The sequence below is a fragment of the Gasterosteus aculeatus genome, chromosome 20 (genome assembly GCF_964276395.1).
Source record: "Gasterosteus aculeatus chromosome 20, fGasAcu3.hap1.1, whole genome shotgun sequence".
Lineage (NCBI taxonomy): Eukaryota > Metazoa > Chordata > Actinopteri > Perciformes > Gasterosteidae > Gasterosteus > Gasterosteus aculeatus.
The window spans coordinates 3,768,907-3,790,719 of NC_135707.1; the positions used below are offsets into that span (position 1 = coordinate 3,768,907).

A 21,813-nucleotide genomic window follows, 5' to 3' on the forward strand; every position below is an offset into this window, starting at 1 on the left:
TGACATCCCTTCGCCCAATGATTTTACGACTAAGTGGAGCCTGCGGGCATTACGGGGAAACGCACTGCATAAACAAAATGCACCTGTAACATGTTTATTCTATGATTATAAGTTCATATACTCCGCGTAACATGAAATAATACATCAAAATTAGTTAAAAATAAGAATCGGAAGTATTGTTATTTTCTACATAAATGTATTTTTTTTTTTACAAGCTCCGTGTCTGTAACTGTCGGTTGCTGGCCGTCAATCAAATAATTAGCGGGAACCGTTGTGCGACGCGAACACCGGTGAAAACCGACCGTTAGCGGCAACGTTACGTAACGTTAGCTTACAAAACCTTAATAAAAAGTCGTACTGGTTGAGTTACATTGTCGTTTTGGTGAACTAGTCTTTCATCCGTTGCCATGTAAGTAACAGTAAAATCTTAGTGTGTCGGAAACAGTTGTAAGACCGACATAATTAACCTATCGTTAGTTAAAACAGTAACGTAGTGGTAATAAACTAACGTTTAGTTAACGTTAGCTAACTAGCCACAACGACCCCTACGGGCGACGTTCATCCATCTGGTTTTCTTTCTTTTATGCAGCTTTGATATTTTATCCTCTCACCACCGCAATGGCCTGCATGCAGCAAGTCACCACATCCCAGGTAGAGTCTCCCCAAAAATTACAAATGATGATTAATGATGTTAATTACATACAGCGTTTTGAGCCATAACGTTAGCTAACTAGCACAGGCTAGGCCGGCGAGCAAGTTAGCTTAAGTGCTTTTAATGCTAACTTACTGTAATGCTGTTACCTCACAACATTATTTAGTAGTAGTAGTAGTGATTGAAAGTGTATGTACAAACTATATTTTCATCCTGCTTCCATAAAGCAGATACTGCCGTTAGTTGGTTTGCGGATGAAATTCGGGATATTCTTGTGCTTTCACTTATGCTTTGTGTCTTTTTTAATTTATTTTAATGTTGTTGCCGAAAACTAATTGAATAGTCTAAAAATCACACATAAAATATGATGACCCACACCAGCATTTACAAGTCTTTAAAAAACGACCATATGACGAAATGTGTATCATTGACATTGATTGATATATATTTGAAGGGGGACGTGTAAGTAGACTTTGTGATGTTACTCTGATGTGAGACGCTCAGCAGTTTCCCAACCAGGTCGTCCCTGAGCAGCAGTCCCTGGTTGTCATGAAGAAGCTTCTGGCCATCGCCGTGTCCGGCATCACATACCTCCGGGGGATTTTCCCAGACAAAGCCTACGGCAGTAAATATCTCGCAGGTTAGAAAGGCCCATTGAAATGTCATTAATGGTCGATTTGCCGTTTGTAAATATTTACATCGAGATTTTCTTCCTCCCTCCAGGTCAGAAAGTGATGATCCTCAGAGAGGAGCGCAGCTGTCCCGGTGCCAGTCAGATTGTCCAATGGTGAATAACAACCATTTGAGTGTCCACAGCCCATATGTGTCACAGACAACAAGGTGTGTGTTATTTATTTTGTTTTCCAGGATGACGGGATGTTTTGAGGCAATCCAGAAGAATTATGTAAGTCACATTCAACTTGTACTGGTACGCGACTCCTTATTCGTATTTTCTTGTCCTGGTCCAAGTTACTGTTCATTTTTTCCCCCACCAGCTGCGGACCGTCATAATGTCTGTGAGTATTTTGTTAATAACTTCTTGTGTGTGGACTTTATGAACGTTCCATTGGGATGTCAGAGAGGCAAAGAGATAAGCGTGCAGATGATTAATTTAATAGTTGCTTAATGTTTCTTAATCCCCTCGTCCTTTTTTTGTTTTTTTAGATCTACACTGACCCAGATAACCCTCAGGTAATGTATAGGCTAAACTATTTTACCCATAACAAACTACTGTATTAATAGGATCATTGCATATCCCATATACACACCTGTCTTTCAGAAAGTGACTGAGTGTTACCAGTTTAGGATCCAATACACAGCCGAAGGAGCTCAGATGGACTTTGAAAGGTGGGTTTTCCAATTTTCATGAGTAGATCATAACACAAAAAATTGATACAGTCATACTCATGCAAGAAACATAAGGAAACACAAAGTTATAATCAGCTCTGGCTTTGAATTTGTAGTCACAGAGCTGGAAGTAAATTGATTTTCTTTCTAATCAGTGGCTTAATTAACTCCACGCCTGACAGAAATATCTGTCAACACTATCAGATAAGAGCACCAAAAACACTTCAAATCTGTCAGCATGGCTTGTCATGCCAGCGACCTGTCAATCGCAGTAAGTCCCGCCCTCCTTTATGGTCTATTCGACTAAATGGACCATCATTTTCTAAATGAACGTCAGGGCTGTATTGAAGAAGAGCTTGAAGTAGAGGTTGAGACCATAAACCGATGTTTAGAATGTTTACTGAGGGAATAAATCAAGAGAGAAGTAGAGTGGTCATGTTTTAGCTGCATGAGGCTGATGGCGAGTGCATCTCGTTTCTCATCCTGCCGCCTTTCTTCAGCAGCAACAACGACAACAAGGTGTCGTCGATGCCATGCAACGACACAAAGAAGGCCAGCATCCTGCTGGTGAGGAAGCTCTACACGCTGATGCAGAACCTGGGTCCTTTGCCAGACCACATCTGCCTCAACATGAAGCTGGATTATTACGAAAACGGTAACTCGCAGTGGTCATGATTTCAACAAGTGTGAGTTCAATCGAGCCACGTTTAATACAACAACGTTGTCATTTTGTGAGCTGTAGCTTTAAACTCTGAAAGCTTTTATGCTTCAGTGTTACATTATTCAACTGATGCTCCAGTCCGACGTATCCTCAGAGTTGGTGGTAACTGAAGCTTAAAGCTTCTCTCCTAATGTGGAGACACGCTCATCGTTTCTGCCTTATTGTAAATATCAACAACCCAATATGTAGTTATGATAAATAATTGTAACACATTCATTAAGGGGGGAAAATAACTTGTTCTTCTGTCTTTTTGCATTATTTTGAGATTTTACAAATGTGTTTCTGTCCATAACATTGAAACTTCTTTTGTTCATCAGAAGCACCAAGAATCATATTCTCCTTAAATTAAAAAGGCTCATCTCCACGTTGCTGCATCGTCACCAGTTTCTGTTGAAATGTTACCTATTTGTTGCAATGACCAGGAAGCGCACACGGACAAACGCGCTTCCCTCGTGTGCGATATGGAGGGTTGTGATCGATGAGCCATTTTGTTTGTCTCACGGCTTGTCCATCCATCCTCCAGTCACCCCTCAGGACTACCAGCCGCCCGGCTTCAAGGAGGCCGACAGCGACACCCTGGAGTTTGGGAAAGAGATGGTGGAGCTCACCATGGGCCAGGTGGCCACTCCCTTCCACTCTCTGAAGGTGGACATGTCCACAGAGAGACACCGGCTGGAGCAGGTGATTGAGACGAAGCTCGAGACAGGGGCAGAAATACAAATTTATATCAAATAACTTTGAGATGTTTTCTTTAATAAATATGTTTGTTGAGCTTATTACTCCATGTTGTTTTTTCATGTGCCAACCAACAATGCAGTCAGCACAGCTGGAAGCCAATTTGTGATTGACGGCTGTGCTTGTTGTTAAATGTCTTCAGGTGGAGGCAAGTGTTCGTGTGACGGAGGAGTGGCTCCTGAAGAGGGAGGAGATGGGAATACAAACAGTTCACATTCAGCAGGACGAAGGGACCAAAAAAAGCCCCCAAATAAATTATGACCCAAGTCGGTTTGGGGAATTGAAGATATAATGTTCTTTAACTTTAAAATCATACCAAGAGTGAATACCAAGAGTTCAGTTAAGCATTTTAGGAGATGTGCTCTACATCAACGTTTCTTTAAGATCATGAACCCAGAGCTGGAAATGATTCAATAAAACCAAAAGATAAGGTCAAAGATCGCGCTGGTTGGACTGACATCTGAAAATGAAGAAGGTTTGGGTGTGGCTCACCGTGACTCACAAGCGCACACCCTGCTGCTTTCCTTAAATGTTTTAACAAAGACCAAACCGTTGCAAAGATGAAGGACATGTTGCTTCTCTGTGATCGTGGCGTCCAGATGACACGTTTTCATCTTCAGGCTCATGTGATTGAAGACGTGGAGAAGTCCGACAGCGAGGACGGCAACTTGGACAACACTGGTAAATCCGGTGTGTATGATTGTTTGTGTCTCCTAAAATGCATTTTGAAGTTGTCTGTTCGTATTCATCTCTCTGAACTGTCTCCATCTGGTTGATTTCACCTCATTTACATCAGAAGTTATCGTACGTAGATACTTATTTGCCAGAAATAATTGTAATTGATATAATATATTATAATAATAATTCATATCATTGACTTAAGAAACTATGTGAACGTCATTGTTTTTTTTTTTCATGAACTGAAGTGATTCAGCTGAGCATTCATGAGAAGACGGAGAGCTGGGAGAAAGCCACAGAGGTATCTTTGACTTTTTCAAGCGTCCGCTGCAGAAGGCATGAGTCATACATAGTCATATTGTTCCCCGTGTCATGGAAAACAAAGAGAAAAACAAGCAATTGTGCCATTATTGAGACGGGGCGGGACAGTTTCTGGCACATCTGGAAAAGTGTATTCATTAAATAGAGAGACAGTTACTCATGCAGATAGCAGACACAACAATGCGAACATGTGGGACAGTGTAATATTGGTGTGATTGATTTATTGTGTATATGTGTTGTTTTTCACAACAACCAGTTATTAAAAATAGGATAGAATCGTTCCTGTGCAGAATGACTGAAGTTTGTACGCCGTTACAAAAAGTTACTGTCCGTCTGTCCTCTCTCAGATGGACACCGAGGAGAAGAAGTCCCCCGGCGTGGACAAAACCAGGAGGACCAGGAGCGGGCGCAACATCCAGTCCGTGAAGGTCAGTCAGCCAACGGCCAATCAGAATTCATCCCTGTTAAACGGCTGTTTGTGCAATTGCATATGATGAATGTTATTTTCATCATATGGTCCAATGTTATTTAAAATCATGTTTGCATCCAGCTGTCGCAGCACGAGCATCATCATAAGGAATAAATGATTCGCGTAATGTAGCTTAAAATGTTGGTGAAAAACGATACTAAATCATCAGAGAAATGAAAAGTATAGAAGAGAAGCTCATTAGCACAGCAGATGATGATTTGTGTGTACGAGACAAGCCGAACGGTGAACAAATGAGATGTGAATAATACATGAAGCGTAACGCGGCAGGCCGGTAACACGGAACCGTTACATGAGAAGCGTTCGTTTCTGCCGATGAGTCAGCTCATCAGCTTCGCTTTCGGTCGGAGTGGGAAGTTGTGTCAGTCCGCCGACACAAAACATTCTGCGGTTGGGATTTTATTTATTTTTTTACCAGTCGGGTGTCTCCTCCACTGTCCTCAGGTCTCTCAGTACGAAATCCCCAGCAGCCAGGACACGCCGTCCACCTCCGAGGCGAGGAAGAGGCGCAAATTCAGCGAGCCCAAAGAACGCTTCTGACCCCCCCCCCCTCTTCCACGCCGCGCTGATGTACCCGTTTTACATTGCATGTTTTTTAAAAGTCTGTTTTGACGACGCCGTAAGTTACACAGCCGTTGGTCTTTTTAAAGGGAATCTCGCTCCTTGTTGCTTTTTTTGTTGCAGTTGTTTGCTCTGTAGTTCATTTGAATAGAAGCGCAATCTGAGACGTGGTTTTGGAGTCCGACGGCTGATGAACAAACATACTTTAGTTTGTTTTACTGTTCCTCATTTACTAACCAGGACTTTTACAACAAAGGTCACTTAAAGGCTTAAATTCGAGGGAGCTTGATGTGTGTTTCTGCCAATGAACACAATGTCTGTGCAGCAGGTTGCTGCCGTCTCTGACTTGTCATTGATGAGTTTGGCAGTTAGTTTGGAGGAAATGATTATACCTCTTTTACCCGGAATTTGGAGAATGAACGCTTGTTGTAATGCACGCATCGCCTTATCTAATAAAGATAAATAAAAAGATATATGACATTGGACAATATCAACATGGGATATGTTGATATAACCATCATTTCCATCAGTTTTTGACTGAAATGTATAAATTACTGTATATAGATATTTGTTATTTCAGCAGTTTCTTTGTAGTTCATGGAGAATTTTCTTATTACCACAAACCACAAACTATTTCGTCGAAGTTGATGGAGCTCAATTTGAGCTCTATTTTATGTGTGAGCGCTTCTGCAAACAGTCGTATCACTGCGGTTACGAGCAGTCCGTTAGGAGTCGGCAGGCAGTCGATGGCAGTATAAAGTGGACAGACACAAATATGCACACACACACACCCCACACACACACACGCTCCAGTGGCATGATCATCCTGGCAGAGATGATGATAAGTAATAATAATAATTCATTATTACACCCCCCTTTTTTTATAAAAAATGAATAAATAATTAATTCCCTTTTTTGATGTTTGTGTCACGCTGCTCCCAAAACAGTGACCCGGTTAATGCCGAATATAATTCAAAATAAAAGTATCAGTTTGGTCAAACTTCCTGGTCATCATTTAACGGATGAGTGATCTGTCTTGAGTACTGTGGTTTCAAAGAGGCCTGGTCTGTTCCTACTTCTCCACATGCCTCACTAACGGGGGATCAAAAGAGCAGTTTGCAGAGAGCACAGTCCTCTATGACTCATATTTTTATAGCTGTTCGCTAAGGAAGCTGTAGATGCACTCATTGAGTCTGAAACCTTCGCTGCAGGAGTCGCTGTGTCCAATTTCTTTAAAATGTTATTCTGACCGGAATATGTGCAGATAATTTATTAGGAATAACCCGAGATGTAGCATCTTGTTCTTGACGAGGTTCTAAATAACGATTAGACAAAACATTAAAAGAAAAAATACAAAATGATATAATGATGTCAAATAATAAGATGCACAAAATGAGGAGCACAGAGCATGACGTGAGTACATGAGTCATCGAGCTGAAGTCAACTGGGACGTCAGACGCCGGCCTGCACTCAGTAAATACAGTCGTCTTCGCCCTCGTATAGATTTAACGGTTTCAGCGACCTGCCAGTAAAGGATGAACAGCCCTCCGAGGACGGGAAGCTCAACTGCTGCTGCCTTAAAAAAAAGGAAGAGAAAAGGCCTCCGTCTTCTACTCGGCCCAGGAAATGCCACACATTTGCATGCGGGGTACCTTAAATAAAGCTGTTAAGTGAAAGTGGATTATATCTGTACACACTGACCTTTGGGCTCAGATGAGCTCCCCCTCCCATCCCTCACCCCTCCTCCCCACCATCAGCAGCCTCCCAAGCTGTGTGTTTTTAATCTCCCATTGTTTTTCCCAGAGAGAGGGACATTTGCTGATAGACTGCCTTAACCCACTGCGGATCGATACTGCAGGAAGCCTTTGTGATGCATATCCAAGCAGCCCCCACCGGGGGAGAGAGGGGGGGGGACGAGAGACTCCATCAAATCAGCCCTCACTTCCTCAGACAGGGCATTGTCTCGGCCGCCGCCGCGTTCATTTCGCGTCTGTGCGTTCGCTTTATGGGTATTTCTGATAACAGAATGGACTGTGATACGCACACAGTCACACACACAGTCACACACACTCTCACACACACTGTCACACACACTCTCACACACACTGTCACACACTAGCACGCATTGACAGCGCTTTATGAGCTGTGAAATGAATCAGGGTTACCTCACCTCCTCACCGTCCAGCCTCCACTGGCATTTTTCAACACTTTTCTTTTTTTTTAAATCCTGATGACAGATGGGGGGGGGGGGGGGGGGGGGGTCTCTAGGTGTCGATGCGTGGTGAAAATGCACTGAGGACAAAGGCCCCGTTTGCAGGCCTCGTCATGTATTGTAGAGAGGTGATATCTCGGCCGTAGAGTGAAAGACGAGAGAACAGAATCAGAGACTTGGATATGGGCCACTTTTAAATCACGAAAACAACATGTTTGAGCGGTAGACCATGTGTTCACGTTGATCACGTTCCATATCTCTGAGAGAAGGGGGGGTTGGGGGGGTAGAGGCATCTAAATTGGAGTTTTATTCGACCCGGAGCTCCGATCCCTGGGACTCTACATCATTTCTGTACACACACGTCTCCCTGAAATGAATTCTGAAATTAAATTCAGGGACACACGTCCAGCGGTCAGTGTTGACAGATCAATCAGCTGGCCAAACAGCAGGGGGGGCGGGGGGGGCGGGGGGGCGGACGCCCCCTATAGACCAATCAGATAGCTCGGGGTCCACGGCAGGCCCTGGATGCGGTCAAGGCGAGACCTCCTGACAGACAGTCCGAGGCGCCGTAGATTAAAGCCGGCTTCTGTGAGCCTATAGTGGCGCCTCTGTGATTGTGCCTGCAGGGCCTATTGGGCCCCCAGGGTGGGGTCGGGGGTGGAGGGGCCGAGGGGTGGAGCTCAGTGGACGTCCAGCCCAGGGACTGTGACCCCTCTGACCTTGCCAGAAGGGCAGCAAATGTTTCCGAGCTGATTAGCGCTTCCCCAGCAGAGTTAACCCTTTGGAATCAGGCAGAGGCCCCTGAAAACACCCCCTGAAATCCAGGAAGTGTGTCACTCAAATGAAAGATAGAGGCAGTCCTGTTAAAACAAGCATGGGGGCAATTTAAGATTTACGTTGAACTGTAGTATTTAAGTTTTACTTTTGCTTTTCTGCATTTTAGAGGGTTTTTTATCTCGTTTGGCAGCTACAGTAACTCGGCAGGTCATACTTTTCACATATATTACGGTAATGCTGTGGAAGCGTCGATGAGCACTTCAAAAAGGGGATGAATAGGATGTTAAAATGAATTTACGAAAGATACGAAATAATGGATTCAAACAGAGAGGAGAACAGCTAATCTATTTGCATATGCGGCACAATTCAAAGTATGAATTCTGTCTAAGAGACCATGTGTTTACACGGAGAGCAACAACACGACCTGTGAAAGCAGGTGGAAGAATTCACAAGCAGCGATGGAATATCCTGATGGCCACAGGGGGGCGATGAGGAGCCACGGAAACCAGCTGCGTGTCACAACCGAGATAGAAAGAGAGAGAGAGAGAGCATCTCCCCCACCTCCCCCCCGCGGCCCCCCCATGCCTTAGTCAGCTGTACAGTTGGCCTCCGCACTGTACACAATTTAAAAAGCACGCGGTCCCCACTAAACAGCCAACGCGGGGTTATTCAACTCGTCTTTGGAGAGACAACACGCTGGAGTCAACAGTATTGATCCAAATACGTGGATGATAAAAAAAGGAGTGTGTGTGTGTGTGTGTGTGTGTGTGTTGGGGTGGGGGGGTCTCAAGAGCAGGTGGCACTGGGCCTGCGGATTCAGGGGTTTAGCCGCTCTCCGGGTCTGTATGGTCAGCGGTGCCGAGCACCCACCACCAAGCAGATGCTCGGAGCAATGGGATGTGCCCCGTCGTGATCAGAGTGGACAGCTGAATTGTTTACCTCCAAAGGGCGCTTTTCTTCTCCAGCGGCAGGCCCCGCGCGCACAATGGGGGCCCCCACCGCACCGACACACAGGATTTCTGCGGAGGTGATGGGGGGTGGGGGGGGACTGCTTGCATGCAGGGGACAGGGGGGTCTATAGGGCGAGCCTCTGTCCATACCCTCTTTTTGTGTTCTATCTCCACGCTCAGATGGACGTCTCCGTGCAGCCCCCCCCCCCCCCCCCCCCCCCTCGGCCTCCTTTGCTCCTCATCCACAAAGCCCCCCCTAAAGCTACCAGAGGGCAGGGGTTTAAATGTCACGCTTGGCCATCAGAGCCCCCCCCCCCAGCCCCCGGCTCGTGTCTCCTCGAGGGGGGGGGGCAGGGGAGAGAGAGAGTGGGGAGGGAGACACTTGCCCCTTGCACCCATTGTCCACTACGATAGGCATGAGCTGCTAACTGACTCCCGATGGAGTGTGTCCCCTCGCCACGCGCCCCGGCCTTGTCCCGCTCGTGCCCAAACACAAAAGGGCCCCTGTGTTCCGTGTTTTGTTTCTTCCAGGCCGATCCGGGGGTTGAATAGCAGCTTTGGTCACGGGCGCGTCCCGCGGAGCAGCTTAACTTGGGGGGGGCGGGGGGGGGGGGAGAGCGGCGGACGCCCCCCGCCCCGAAAAGGCGCTCGACGGAGTCGTCCGCATTGCACTCCGGTGAGCCCTTACGGGACGAAAATCAATGGTCACATGAGAGCGAGTTGAAAGCGTTAAAGCGGGTCGGAAAGGAGTGGAGGGAGAAGGGTGGTGAGGGAGGGGGGGGGGGTGACAAAGTGTCCAGCTGAAATACAAGTACAGGACGAAAAATACGAGCTGCCGGGCCAACTTTTATCCCGGCCCAAGGTCCCGGCCCGTACTTAACCGGCCCGCCAGATTGAGTGCTTTATGTATCTATTTGTTCTAAATAGTGGCTCGCTTGACCTTGAGCCAAGATGTGTTTGCGCCCGCGGGCCGGGCCCCGGGAATCGTCCCGCCTGTCAGGAGGAGGAAGGGAGTGACCTTGAACCGCCAAAGGCGCAGCGTCGCTGAGTGCACAAACTCATTTAACTCCCGGGTCCGCTATCGACATGCTGTAATCGTTAACATTATGGACGATGAATAACTACCGACTGTGGTACACCTGCACGACGCGTCCCCGTGCCAGGCCGACTGTGTGGGCGGGGGGGGGGGGGGGGGGGCGCTGATGGTCAGGTGACTGCAGGGCCACTTGTTTTTCCAGGCCAATCACAGCAGCGACTCATCAAGAGGGGCCCGGCGCAGAGCGGGGCGAGGTGCTTAAGGACATTGATCACTTCAGCGCGTTACACACTTTTCCCTCGCACGCACACCTCCATGTGAACACTTAACCCCCAGCATCAGCTGCTCACGCATCTGCAGTGTGTGTGTGTGTGTGTGTTTTCTTTGTCTGTATTGATCGTGGTAAAACGGGTGAATTTACTGTAGTTTGTGCAAAGACAAAGATGTGATTACGGTCGACACTGCCAGGAGGCTGGAGGCGTGAATGTTTAGGGTTTTAAAACCAAGAGTGACGTGTTCATGAAGTTGCCGTGTGAGAGCGCGATCGGGATGAGCGCTAAAAGAAGTCACAGGCTACACTGTTGGAGTGTCCGCTGCTTTTAAGGATTCATCAGGGCGACTTTTAGAAACGCCGACGTCGTCTCCACCAGAATGACCAGTGTGCATCAGTGTGTGTGCAGCTTGTTGTTCCGTCTGTGTAACTTTCAAACCATTTTATTTAGTACTTTTACGTGGTAAAGTTTTCTTTAAAATGATTGTTTCTGTCAACGGACTCTAGTGACCAGGAGATCAAACTACAGTAATTGAATGTTTTGAACGTTAAAAAGTTACAATAATTGTCCAAATCCCCGTTGATTTCTTTTATTCTAAATACTTCAACCCTGATTATACATATATCTATGTACATAAATACATACATAAATCTTGAAGTCACCCTCAGACATGTTAAAAATATCCTAATTTGTCTCTGGTGTCATTTGTCCTCAGAGACTCTTTGCATGTTCAGGAGTCTCTTGTTGTTATTCGAGCTTTTAGAAACTTTTTCAGCAGATTCATGTGAAAAAGTGAAACAAACAACGTGCCGAACTCTGCACATCCAGGTGGAGGAACAATAAGTAAAAGACAGACTTTAAGGGCTTCAATGTAACGATATGTCACTAAATGCATAGTAAAGTTACACATTTATGAATTAATAAAGTTTTAAAACTCTTATATTATTTCAAATACTCAAATATTATTTGTGATTTGTGCGTCTAAACCGTTTATAAAGTAACCCATCTTTCGCCCTTTCTGCAATGCTGTGTGTATAATAAACGTGATCTATTATAATAATGAAATAAACACCGTGTCTGCAGTACCTTTGGCGTGTAACTGAACGAGGCGAGCAAAATGAAACCTCTGTGAAAGTGTGGGAGAGTCCGTCCGACGCGGCGGGAACACCGAACCGGGTCACCGCACTCTGCCGGCCTGCCGGCCTCCGACGGAAGTTGCCCGAGAACTTTGCAATTCATGCTCACTAACTGGAGAGTTTCCACACCGGGTCCTCGGTTTGACCACGTACACAATCTGCTGCGGGGCGAAAAGGGAAAAGTTTGTTAGCTCTCTGTCTCTCTCTCTCTCTGTCTCTCTCTCTCTCTCTGACGGCCTTGGGAGTTTGACTTCTGCCCTGCCAGTGTTTTCCTCGTCTCCAGGCTTCGAGGGCTTTTCATCTCGCCAAGGTGCAAGGGCAAGCCACCTCTCTCCTCTCCCTGCCCGCCCCTCCCATCCACATACACATTTCCATTTTTTCTATATGGCGCCCGAGATTAGCAGCTCCACCGCCCCGAGGCTGCTTTGAGACAGGGAGGGCAGACGTGTAGCGGCGTTGGTGGGATGCGTGCGGGGGGGGGAGAAGAATCTTCCAAACACGCGTGCGAGTCGCTCTGAGGATTCGCCGCGTTGTCAACCGGGCGGCCTCGCGTACCGCCAGGTTTCGGGGATTTGGAGAAAGTTATTGAGTTGAGGGAAGTTCTCTTTCTGTTTTAATTGTCCATCGTGTTTTATTAAAGTGTAAACCTTTAAATCCATGACATCTTTTGCTGTCTTAAGGAAAGATTAGGCAACTCAGAAACGTGATTGTTCTTCATTTCAACAAGGTTTTGATTCCATCTCTGCGTGGAGTATATGTGTGAATCTGCCTTCTGTTCTTCTCCCTCTTTGTCATCGTTCTGAATGAACTGGAGCACTACACACGTCAGAAAACCAGCGCTGCTTTAAACTAGAGCGGTCAACATGAACGTATTAATCTATGCGATTAATGTGGCCGCGATTAATGCAACAAAATATTTTATCGTAGTTAACGCACGTTTGTCGATAACCTTCTCTATCAGCCGTCCATCTCAGCATGTAACGGTGCCCTGCGCGGCACACAGTCCGCAGAGGACCACCACCACCGTGTCCAGAAAAGGCCGGGGTTTGAAAACGTCACGGCTAAATGTGGGGAGATTGTTGGCACTTTAAACACAGCTAAATAGCATTAACAATTAAACAACAGTGTCTAAAATACAGCAAACGTTTCCACAACCCGTGTCCCTGTTACTCCCCTATAATCCACTCAACTCACCTTGTTTAGAGATTTAACAACACTTCCTCCCACAGACAAAAAAATGAAAAACATGGAATCTGCATTCATGTCTTATATTTGTGAACGAGTGAACGGACCCTTTACGTTAACGCCTCGTCTCTGACAATAACTCACGGTTTTATCTTAAATGAGGACAAGAGCCTTAAACAGCCGTCAGCAGGCTTACACGTATCGGCGTATTAGTGGAACCGCAATGGCAATCGCAATCAGACCATTTGACCACAACCCCCCCCCCCCTCCCCCCTCCACCCCAACAAGCCCATCAGGCAGATCCGGCAACAGCAGCCGATGCAACTGACCCGTAACATGTGGCCCAACTACAACTAAATTGTGGCTGAATTATTGATACAGTGGCGTTGGCCGCTTTGCAAGTGGGAGCATGAAAGGGAGCCAACATGGGAATGGTCTGCTAATTTCATATGGGAGCCTCAGGGCACATTCCTCCCAGTGAAGACCAAACATATTGACATATGTGTGCGGGGGTGCAGACGGTATATGATATCAGCCTGGCATTAAAAGGAGACGAATAGACAATGTGACCCGACCTGCGGTCTACATGTTTAGTGTCTATCGTTTCTTTGTGAACATGGCGCCCCGAGGTTGATGCACGTATTCTCAGTTAGATGTAAGTGTAAGTTGGAGTAAAAATGTATGCAGCATCTTTTTCTCTTTTTACTCACCCTGCTTTTTTTGCTCCATTCGCTCCCCCGGAACCATTGCAGCGAAGCTGTAGTGTTTCACATTAATTTATCGATGTAATATTGTGACTATACGAAGAAAAGGAGAATTGTGATGTATGGGATCAGGTCGTTTAGATGGGTATGGACCACGGGGGGGTTCGGTGGCCTGTTTGTAGCTATAAGCCAAGGTTTTTGACCATCAGTGAGCTCGCCGGCTAATTTGCCCGAAAGCCTTTGTGTCCTCAGTGCACTTTCATTTCCACCTCTCTTGGAATTGTGATGACCGTGCCTCGGGGCGACAGAGACACCTTGAGGAGCAGCCCACCTTTAAATCCGCCGCTCCATGACTTCAACCATGACCCCTCGCTCGGAGGGACCCCTCAGGCGAGATTTAAACGAGCTCCCTCAGGTCCGCGGCGGCTCCTCTATTCACCGTCGCGTTCAGAAAATAAAGGAGAAAAAAGGAAGACATGAGTGGGTCCGCTCTGATGCTTCATTGTAAAACGTATGTGAATAATAAAAAAAAAGATTTGGATAAATTGAAATAAAACCGTACATATGTTGGTAAATGGGCCGTGACATGAATGTGTAAAGAGAGTGCCAGAGAGAAGAAAGGGGCCGACTGTGGAGGGACAGACAGACCGCTGAGGGCCCCTGCAACACCCTTTTCCTTCCCTTTCTCCCTTCTCCCCCTTTTTATTTCCTCTCCCTCCGTCGAAACACAAAACACCTTTACGCTATTTGCATCAGACTCCGGGCGTTTTCCCTTTCAGTCCTCATCTAATCTTTTCTCTCGTCTTCTTTTGTCGTTAAATACTATCGCTTGCATTTTTCACAATTCTCCCCTCTCCATTTTTCCTATTACGCGGGACGAATGGCGAGAAAAGGCATACAATATACAGCCTATTGATCCACGCCCATCACTGCAGAAAAAAAGTCGGTTCAGGGGGTGGGGGAACGGAGGGGGACTGGACACAGCGATCGATAACCTACTCTATCAGCCGTTTCCATGGCAACCGGCCCGAGCAAGGACAGAGGGCTGCCATGCATTTTGCACCTGTCTATTTCATATACCTATTGTGATAATGAAAGTGTCATGGAAACAAATGCAGAGGGGACGTGGGGCCCCGGCCCAGCGTCAACTTCCACAATTAAAGAAATTACATAAAGGTTAATTGCAAGGGCGGCGACCGTGGAGGTGGGGGGGGGGGGCTTTTCCGTGACCTCCCTCTAATGTGGGTTGAAGGACGCTCGAAGGCAAACTAGGTTGCAAGTGGGGTGCAAATCCGGGTTCCGGGTTATTTTTTCCGAAAAACACGCACAGTTCGAAGTCGGCAGTTGCTCCCTGCCTCCCTTTTGTGGTCGACCCCAATTTGGAGGTCGAGCAAGCGTGATCAACGTTGGCGGCCATTGGCTCGCCGTGAGCGACTGTACGGGCGCGCGCGCGCGGGGCGGCAGCACAACGGGAGTGAGGAACAAAGGCTGGGGGGGAACGGCGCCGAAGACGAGGCGCTTCCCTCCGGACGAAAAGCCGGCAGGCCGAGCCAGACAGACTGTCAGGAGAACTCGACACCCGGGCGACCACCAGCCTCCGTCTGTCTGGCCCGTGGTGGGCACCGAACCTCCAGCCCCCTTTTGATCCGGAGGCTCTTTGGCTCCAGAGCGTTGGCGCTAAGCCGGGTACGGCCCCTAAGTGAAGGGGATGGATATCATGATCCGGGGGCCCGTGTTGATCATGTGCCGTATTGATCGCCAATCGAAACTACTGCTGAAAAGGCAGGATTGAGCTGGGAGGGAGCGTGAGAGAGAGGGAGTGGGAGGGAAGGCAATCAGCTGTGGCTTTTCCTCGCTCCGGTCGGTGGCTGCTGTGGTTGCCGCCGCCGCCTCGCAGGAGGAAATGGCGGTTTCGCAGGGTGTTGTGCACCGTGAGTGCAACGCAAACCCGCTTACATGCATTTCTCCTCCCTTCGGGTCTGTTCCCGTCAATGGCGCCGGCCGTGAGCGACAGATAACAAACCGCTATGGATTGGCTAGACGCTCGCTAGTGACGATCCGCGCCGCTGTGGGCAGCGGTCGTCCTCTACAACCCCCGAGCCTCCCCCCCCTCCCCCGTGTTTGGTGAGCCGTGACTGTGAGCTATTGACGGTGCACGTGGCTCTGCAGTGTTGTTCAAGCGAACACTGGCCACTGCGTTGACCTTTGACACCACCGTCGGTACACCGGCCTTCATTGTTAGGCGGAGCAGGAAGGAGAAAGAGGAAAAAAGGAGCTGGAGGAAGAGGGAGTAGAGCGGGGAATAGATGACCCCTGGGTTCCTCCCTCCCCCTAACCCTCACCCCTCCCATCCCCACACACCTCCATCCATCCCTCCCTCCCCCCTCCTCCTCCCCTCCCGCTCACACTCCACCTCTTGCCGATCAATGACAGTTTCATGTGGCTTCTCTGGGCCTGCAGTGACGTGTGTCCTATTGATTTATCGACATTACTCCAGGCAAGCGAACCCCGAAGCCCCCGCTCTCTGTAGGCAGCCGGGCTCCAGCCCAGCGGAGACGTACCTCCCCCGGCGCTGGGTGGGCCCATGCCAAGTCATCCAACTGTACCGGCCGTCTCCGGAAGCAGCAGCGCATTAGCTGCACGCAACCGAGCAGTAGTTTTCCAGTGGATGCATGTGTGCGTATGTCACTGAGAATGCTTTTAGGCATCAGAACACCCCCCCCCCCTCACCCTCCCTCCCTCCCTCCCTCCCCGCCTGTCTCGTTCTGGTCGCACCCCCTCCCCTTCCTCTTCTCTCCTGCACTCCACGGGACATGTAACGGGGACAATGAGCGGGACACCCCAGCACTCACAACACATTTGCTGTCGCCCCAGATTTCCAGAGGCGACCATTCCACTTTTATGGTTAAGAGGTTCTTTTCTTTCGTCCGTGTCAATGTCATGCCTCTGTGGCCATGCTCCATCCTCGTGGCTATTGCTCTCATCTGCCCCCTCTTCCTGTCCTTTACAGCGGTGGGGGGTGCGAATCAGACAAGCCCGTCCTTTTACACTGGCCCCCACTTCCCCACCCTCAGGCTCTCCTGTGTCCAGTGAAAGGCCAGTGGATCCAGCTAGAGGAGGGGTAGAGGGCAGCTGGACACTCCCCATGGCCTGGCTAGCCGCTGATGTTGGGGTAGTAAAGGGAGGGGGGGGGGGGGGGGGGGGTCCAGTACCATTAGGATAGGAGTGCTACTATGGCAGCTGGCTCTTAAAACAGAAGGAGGAGGAGGAGCAAGAGGGGGGGTCAGGGGAGGCTCAGAGATCAGTGACCTGGCCACAGTGTCCAGCTGGGGGGTCATTTCGCGGCCCACCTCCAGCCACGTGCTGGATGACCATCTGGGGATCTGCCACACCCACAACAGAAGTAGCTTCATCTTCTTAGTTGCAAGGATGACCAACAACAAAAGTCAAGAAATCTGCAGCCTGATCTGGGGGGGGGGTAGTAGGGGGGGGGGGCTGCAGCTGCCTGTTGTTGCTTGGCATCAAGTGTGGCGCGCATCTGCTGTTTAATGCAATGCAATGGTCTCATTTGGTGATTGAACACTGTACATTCACCGTTGGTTTGTAGCCGATGGTTTTTCTGAACGGTGTAAATTGTTTGGATGAATCATTTGGGAAATTCTTTTAATTTCTTGACATTTTACAGAGATCACGTCTTAAAATTCTCTTGAAACCGCTTCCTCTTGATATCATTGATAACACTTTTTTGCTTGTTAGTTGATTTGGAATTTCAATACAAAGCTTGTGTCTATATTACGAAAAACAGCTACAGCTTCGGTATCCGGTGGACTGCTCTACTGAAGTGGAATCCCTGAAAGGTTAAAGGTGTTTTAAATGTCTCCTCCAAAGTGCAGTAGAGCACGGAGGTGGGGGGGGGGGTCACTCAGCAGTCCAGATGGACCACCAGATTCCCTTTTAGCCGAGCCGCTCAGTTTGATGGCTCTGACCGGAGAACAGATTAGCACTGGTTTGTTGTCAACGCGTAGGCCTCACCCTTCTCCCCCTTTTTCCTCCTCCCTTTCTTTCTTCCTCCTCGACCCGCCATCCTCCCCCATCCTTTCATCGTCCCCTTCCTTCTCTCCGAGCCTTCAATCTAAAACTGTTTAAGGTGATCACATTTTTTTGCCCATCCTCCCGCTGTGGTCGGAGGGGGGATCAAGGGTTGCTGACCCCCATCCTGATTGTGAAAGGTTGAGGAGCGACCTCCCTAATAAATAGAGGTCCCGCTAAACCGATCTGACCTTCTAGATGTTCTATGAGCTTAGAAATCTTTGTCTTTATTTTTTTTGGTGGATTCTGTAATCCCTTTAACATTTCTCATTGTTCTGCTAATGAAAGTGATCTTTGCGTTTGGTCCGTCAGGTTTTCTAATTAGATTCACATAGACCCGTGTGGAAATGATCCAGAGGATGAGCCATGGGAGGATTGGGATGGCGGAAATTCATAAACGTGGCGGCGGGGTGGGGGCGGGATGCGCTGCAGTTATGCCCCGGTGTAATCTTTCGGTCAGCACTTCCCCACGGCCGATGCCGTGCGAGGAAAAAGAAATCCTCTTCTGAAATTTGATTAATTGCCGTTCCTCCGCCTCTCAATCCAAACATTGGTGGAAATGGAGGCCGGTTGACAGGACAGATACATCAGCCTCGAGAGCTGCGAGCCTCCTGGCAAGCAGAGGCATTTCTTATCCTGTAACAGGATATCCACATACGAGCGAGGTGCTGAAAAGTGAGAACTGCATCGTCTTCATTTGGCCATAACAAGGGAGAGGAGGGGGAGGGAGGGAGGGGGTGCAGGCAGCAGGAGAGGAGGGGGGAGTCAGCCAGCCAGCCAGGCAGGCAGGCAGCTCGCTAGGTTGGGCCGAGGCGTATCGATTGATTTCCCAATAGCCTCTGGTCCATGAGCGGCGAACCCTGGCCCTGGTTGCTAGGTGACCACACCATCCAAGATGGAGAGCAGGGTGATGAAGGGTGACAGCAGCTCTGAGGGTCAGCGGGGCCACTGGTCATTCTGCAGCCCCTCTGGGACGCTCCGGACATGCAGATAATGCAATGAAACTGGACCTCGGCTTGCAAGGTGGGGAAGGGGGGGGGGGGGGGGGGAGCAACATCGGACATCTTTGTATAACGTGGCCGTGATCAACGCAGAGACTTTATGTATGTTTATGAGAAACATCTGGGCAGATGTAGCAGAAAGCAGCTGTTTTATGGAGGTCATTTGGGGTTTTCCACAAAACTTTGATTCCTTTCAAAGACATTTACGACAGCGGTGTGATTTCAGAAGAGCCGTCGACGTGGACCTCATATGAAAATATTGATTTGACAAACAAATGGCTATTTAAATAGTCATTGTCCAAAACAAATGGCTTGAATTTGAAGATGAGGGATATTGTGTTCCCTACAATCACAATAAAAACAGGACCAACGCAAATGTGCAGTTTACTAAATCACACACAAGGTCAAAAATAATAAAAAAATAATAATTATGAGTTGTTCTGTAGAGGGTTCAGATTGTTCAGGCTTCGTTGTTGTAAAGTCAAATGTGCTGTATGAAATAAAGGGCCTTAATCCTATAAATGACACATCCACACGTTTATAAAAATGACACCTTGAATCATTTTAGAACATTTTACAGCTTTTTTTTATTAAAGTATGACTCATGGCAAGACCTCTCCTCATAAAATAAAATTATTTTTACCCATATAATGTTTAGATTTTTAATGATAGACCATCGAAAAACGTCACTCCAAAGCTCGCCGGCGTCTCACGAACCGCAATCCGAACACATACAAAAGAAAAATACTGTAAACATGAACCGGCCATAATCTATATCACATATTCCACAATGATACATGACACCGCGCCGCTTTTCTACATATCGATTGTTCCACCGGGCCAGTGAAAAATGATACGGCGGGCAAGAGAGAAGAAGAAGAAGCAGCAGGAGGAGGTGGAGGAGGAAAAGAGGACGAAGAAGCAAAAGGGGGGGGGGGGGGGTTTAAACTGGGAGACAAATGTAAAAAGATCTACATCACACTGTGCGCTGTGTACTGACAGAGAAGTTACCAGAAGGCAAAAAAAAAAGCAGCTCAGAAGGGGGTGGGAGGTTTGGTGTGTGTGTGTGTGTGTGTGTGTGTGTGTGTGTGTCTGGTTGAGGGTCACGGGGAGAAACCCATCCAGTCGGCCCTGAAAGGCCACCTTGCATTCTGGCTGCTTGTGTTCTTCCCGTATGAAGGATCTCCCTTTATCCCGTGCCATGCCTCTCATGTGCTCCTCAGAAGGAGCCCCAGCGTTTTCATGTCTGTTGGAGTTCCATATCCCGAGGAGGGAGGACTTATGTGTCTCAGTGAGCGCTTGTGTGCTTTCCTCCCTCCCATCTATTAATAATATTGGGGGGTGGTTGTGGGGGGAGCGGGGAGATAGAAGTGGATGTTTGCTTTGGTCCAAGGCGAGATGTTTCTCTCTGTTTGCAGCCCTAAGCTGTGCGAGTATTCGGCTCTTAAATATTCCCTTCCCTTGTGATTCCGAACCATCTCGCGCCCTAAAGGGCTGCGCGGACCTCCCTGGCCAGATATCAACATACCTTTAACAGCAACTGGCAACCGACCGTTTTTTTCAAATGGGAGGATTTAAGGCCCGGAATGTCTGGTGAAAGCCCAAAAAAAAAGAAAGGGGGAAATGTGAAAAAGTAGAGAGTTGTGTCGCTCCAATGACTCGACAGGGACAGGAAGTGAAAGTCCTTCAAGATGGCAGAGTGTCTTCAGCCCACAAACCTGCTGTCGCCTTGAGGAAGTAAATCAGTTTTGACAGTTCAATCATGTGCGATACAAAAAGAAGTCTTTCCTGTGGGGAGAAAGTTCTCCATGCGGATGTTTCATATCACCGAAAACAACTCTGCTTTTTTTAAACTTATTTGTATCAGTCCCCTGCGCCCACTTTGCTTGATTTGCCTCCAATGCGGAATTAATTCTTTTGATTTTTTTTAGGCATTCACTCTCTGACATTTTACATCCTCAAATCTCCTCCAGAGTCCAAGTCCAGAGTCTGGAGACAGAAACATCGTCAAAACCTCACGACAAAATCCACAGTTGTTCCCACATACTGAGAAGAAAACAATCTTTGCCCTCTAAAATGCTACAAGAACTGGTCGTGGTTAAAAGAAACTCTCTTGTGACCCATGCATCCAACCTGAACTCCCCCAGCCTGTGCTGTTGTCGAGACCGTACAGCGAGACCAGGTCGTGGCAAAGACCAGAGGCCGAGCGCTTGAAGTTCTGTCGAGTCCGGGGGCCATCCAGGGGAAGTGGATCCCTCCTCCCTCGCCGAAATGATATTTCCGATATGTCTTCTCTCCCGTGTGTGAGGCGTGTCCCCCCCCCAACCCCCCCCCCCCCCCCCCCCCCACCCCATTAGAAACCTTCAGGTACGGCCTCAAAAGGCCTTTTTCATTGCTCCGTGTTTGGACCGGCGTCGTCACGCCGCCGTGTGTGTTTTGCTTATTCCCGCTGGGCAGATGTCGCTGGTTTGAAATGTGCTTTCTAAATAAAGTGACTAAATTACCTCTGAGGGCCTCTCCAAGACAGCTGTCTACTTGTGTGTGTGTGTTTAGCAGCGGAGAGCGAAGGGGGAGGTGGATGGAGATGGTATCAATCGCCAAGCCAGGCCATTGAATGTATTGATTAGTTACCTTTCTTATTAACATGCTGATTAAAGAGAGAAGGGAGAGAGAGAGAGAGAGAGAGAGAGAGGGGGAGAGGGAAAGAGAGGCGGATGAGGCTGCACACACTCTCCTCGCCTCGCCTCGGACGGATGGAGAGCGACGCGGCCGCCGCCGAGGAAGAGAAGGAGGACGCAGAGTGGATTTAACGCTCGAGTCGGGAGAAGGAAGATCAGAGGACCGATCGGGAAGAGGAGGAGAGAGGGAAGCGAGATGCAAGAGAAGGCGAGGAGGAGGAGGATGAGGAAGAGCAGAAGGAGGGGGTGGGGGGGATGTAAGGGGTGGTGG

General features: G+C 48.3%; 1 protein-coding gene across 1 annotated transcript; it reads left to right on the forward strand.

The window, feature by feature from the left end:
• Positions 1–50: 50 nt before the first annotated feature.
• Positions 51–5,971, forward strand: hormad1 (HORMA domain containing 1). The gene is made up of 15 exons (XM_078094534.1): positions 51–409; positions 590–651; positions 1,160–1,292; positions 1,376–1,439; positions 1,520–1,556; positions 1,648–1,668; positions 1,817–1,843; positions 1,932–1,999; positions 2,500–2,654; positions 3,244–3,401; positions 3,598–3,680; positions 4,072–4,136; positions 4,382–4,434; positions 4,802–4,882; positions 5,386–5,971. The coding sequence occupies exons 2-15, from the start codon at positions 619–621 to the stop codon at positions 5,479–5,481; spliced, it is 1,074 nt and encodes a 357-aa protein (XP_077950660.1). The 5' UTR covers positions 51–409; positions 590–618; the 3' UTR covers positions 5,482–5,971.
• Positions 5,972–21,813: the final 15,842 nt, after the last annotated feature.

What these genes read in the sequence shown, in the direction of transcription:
- hormad1 (XM_078094534.1), top strand. Translation starts at nt 619, where the DNA reads ATGGCCTGCATGCAGCAAGTCACCACATCCCAG. An exon ending in GCCAGTCAGATTGTCCAATG is followed by an intron (nt 1,440 to 1,519) that starts GTGAATAACAAC and finishes TTTGTTTTCCAG; the next exon opens with GATGACGGGATGTTTTGAGG. An exon ending in GCTGGATTATTACGAAAACG is followed by an intron (nt 2,655 to 3,243) that starts GTAACTCGCAGT and finishes TCCATCCTCCAG; the next exon opens with TCACCCCTCAGGACTACCAG.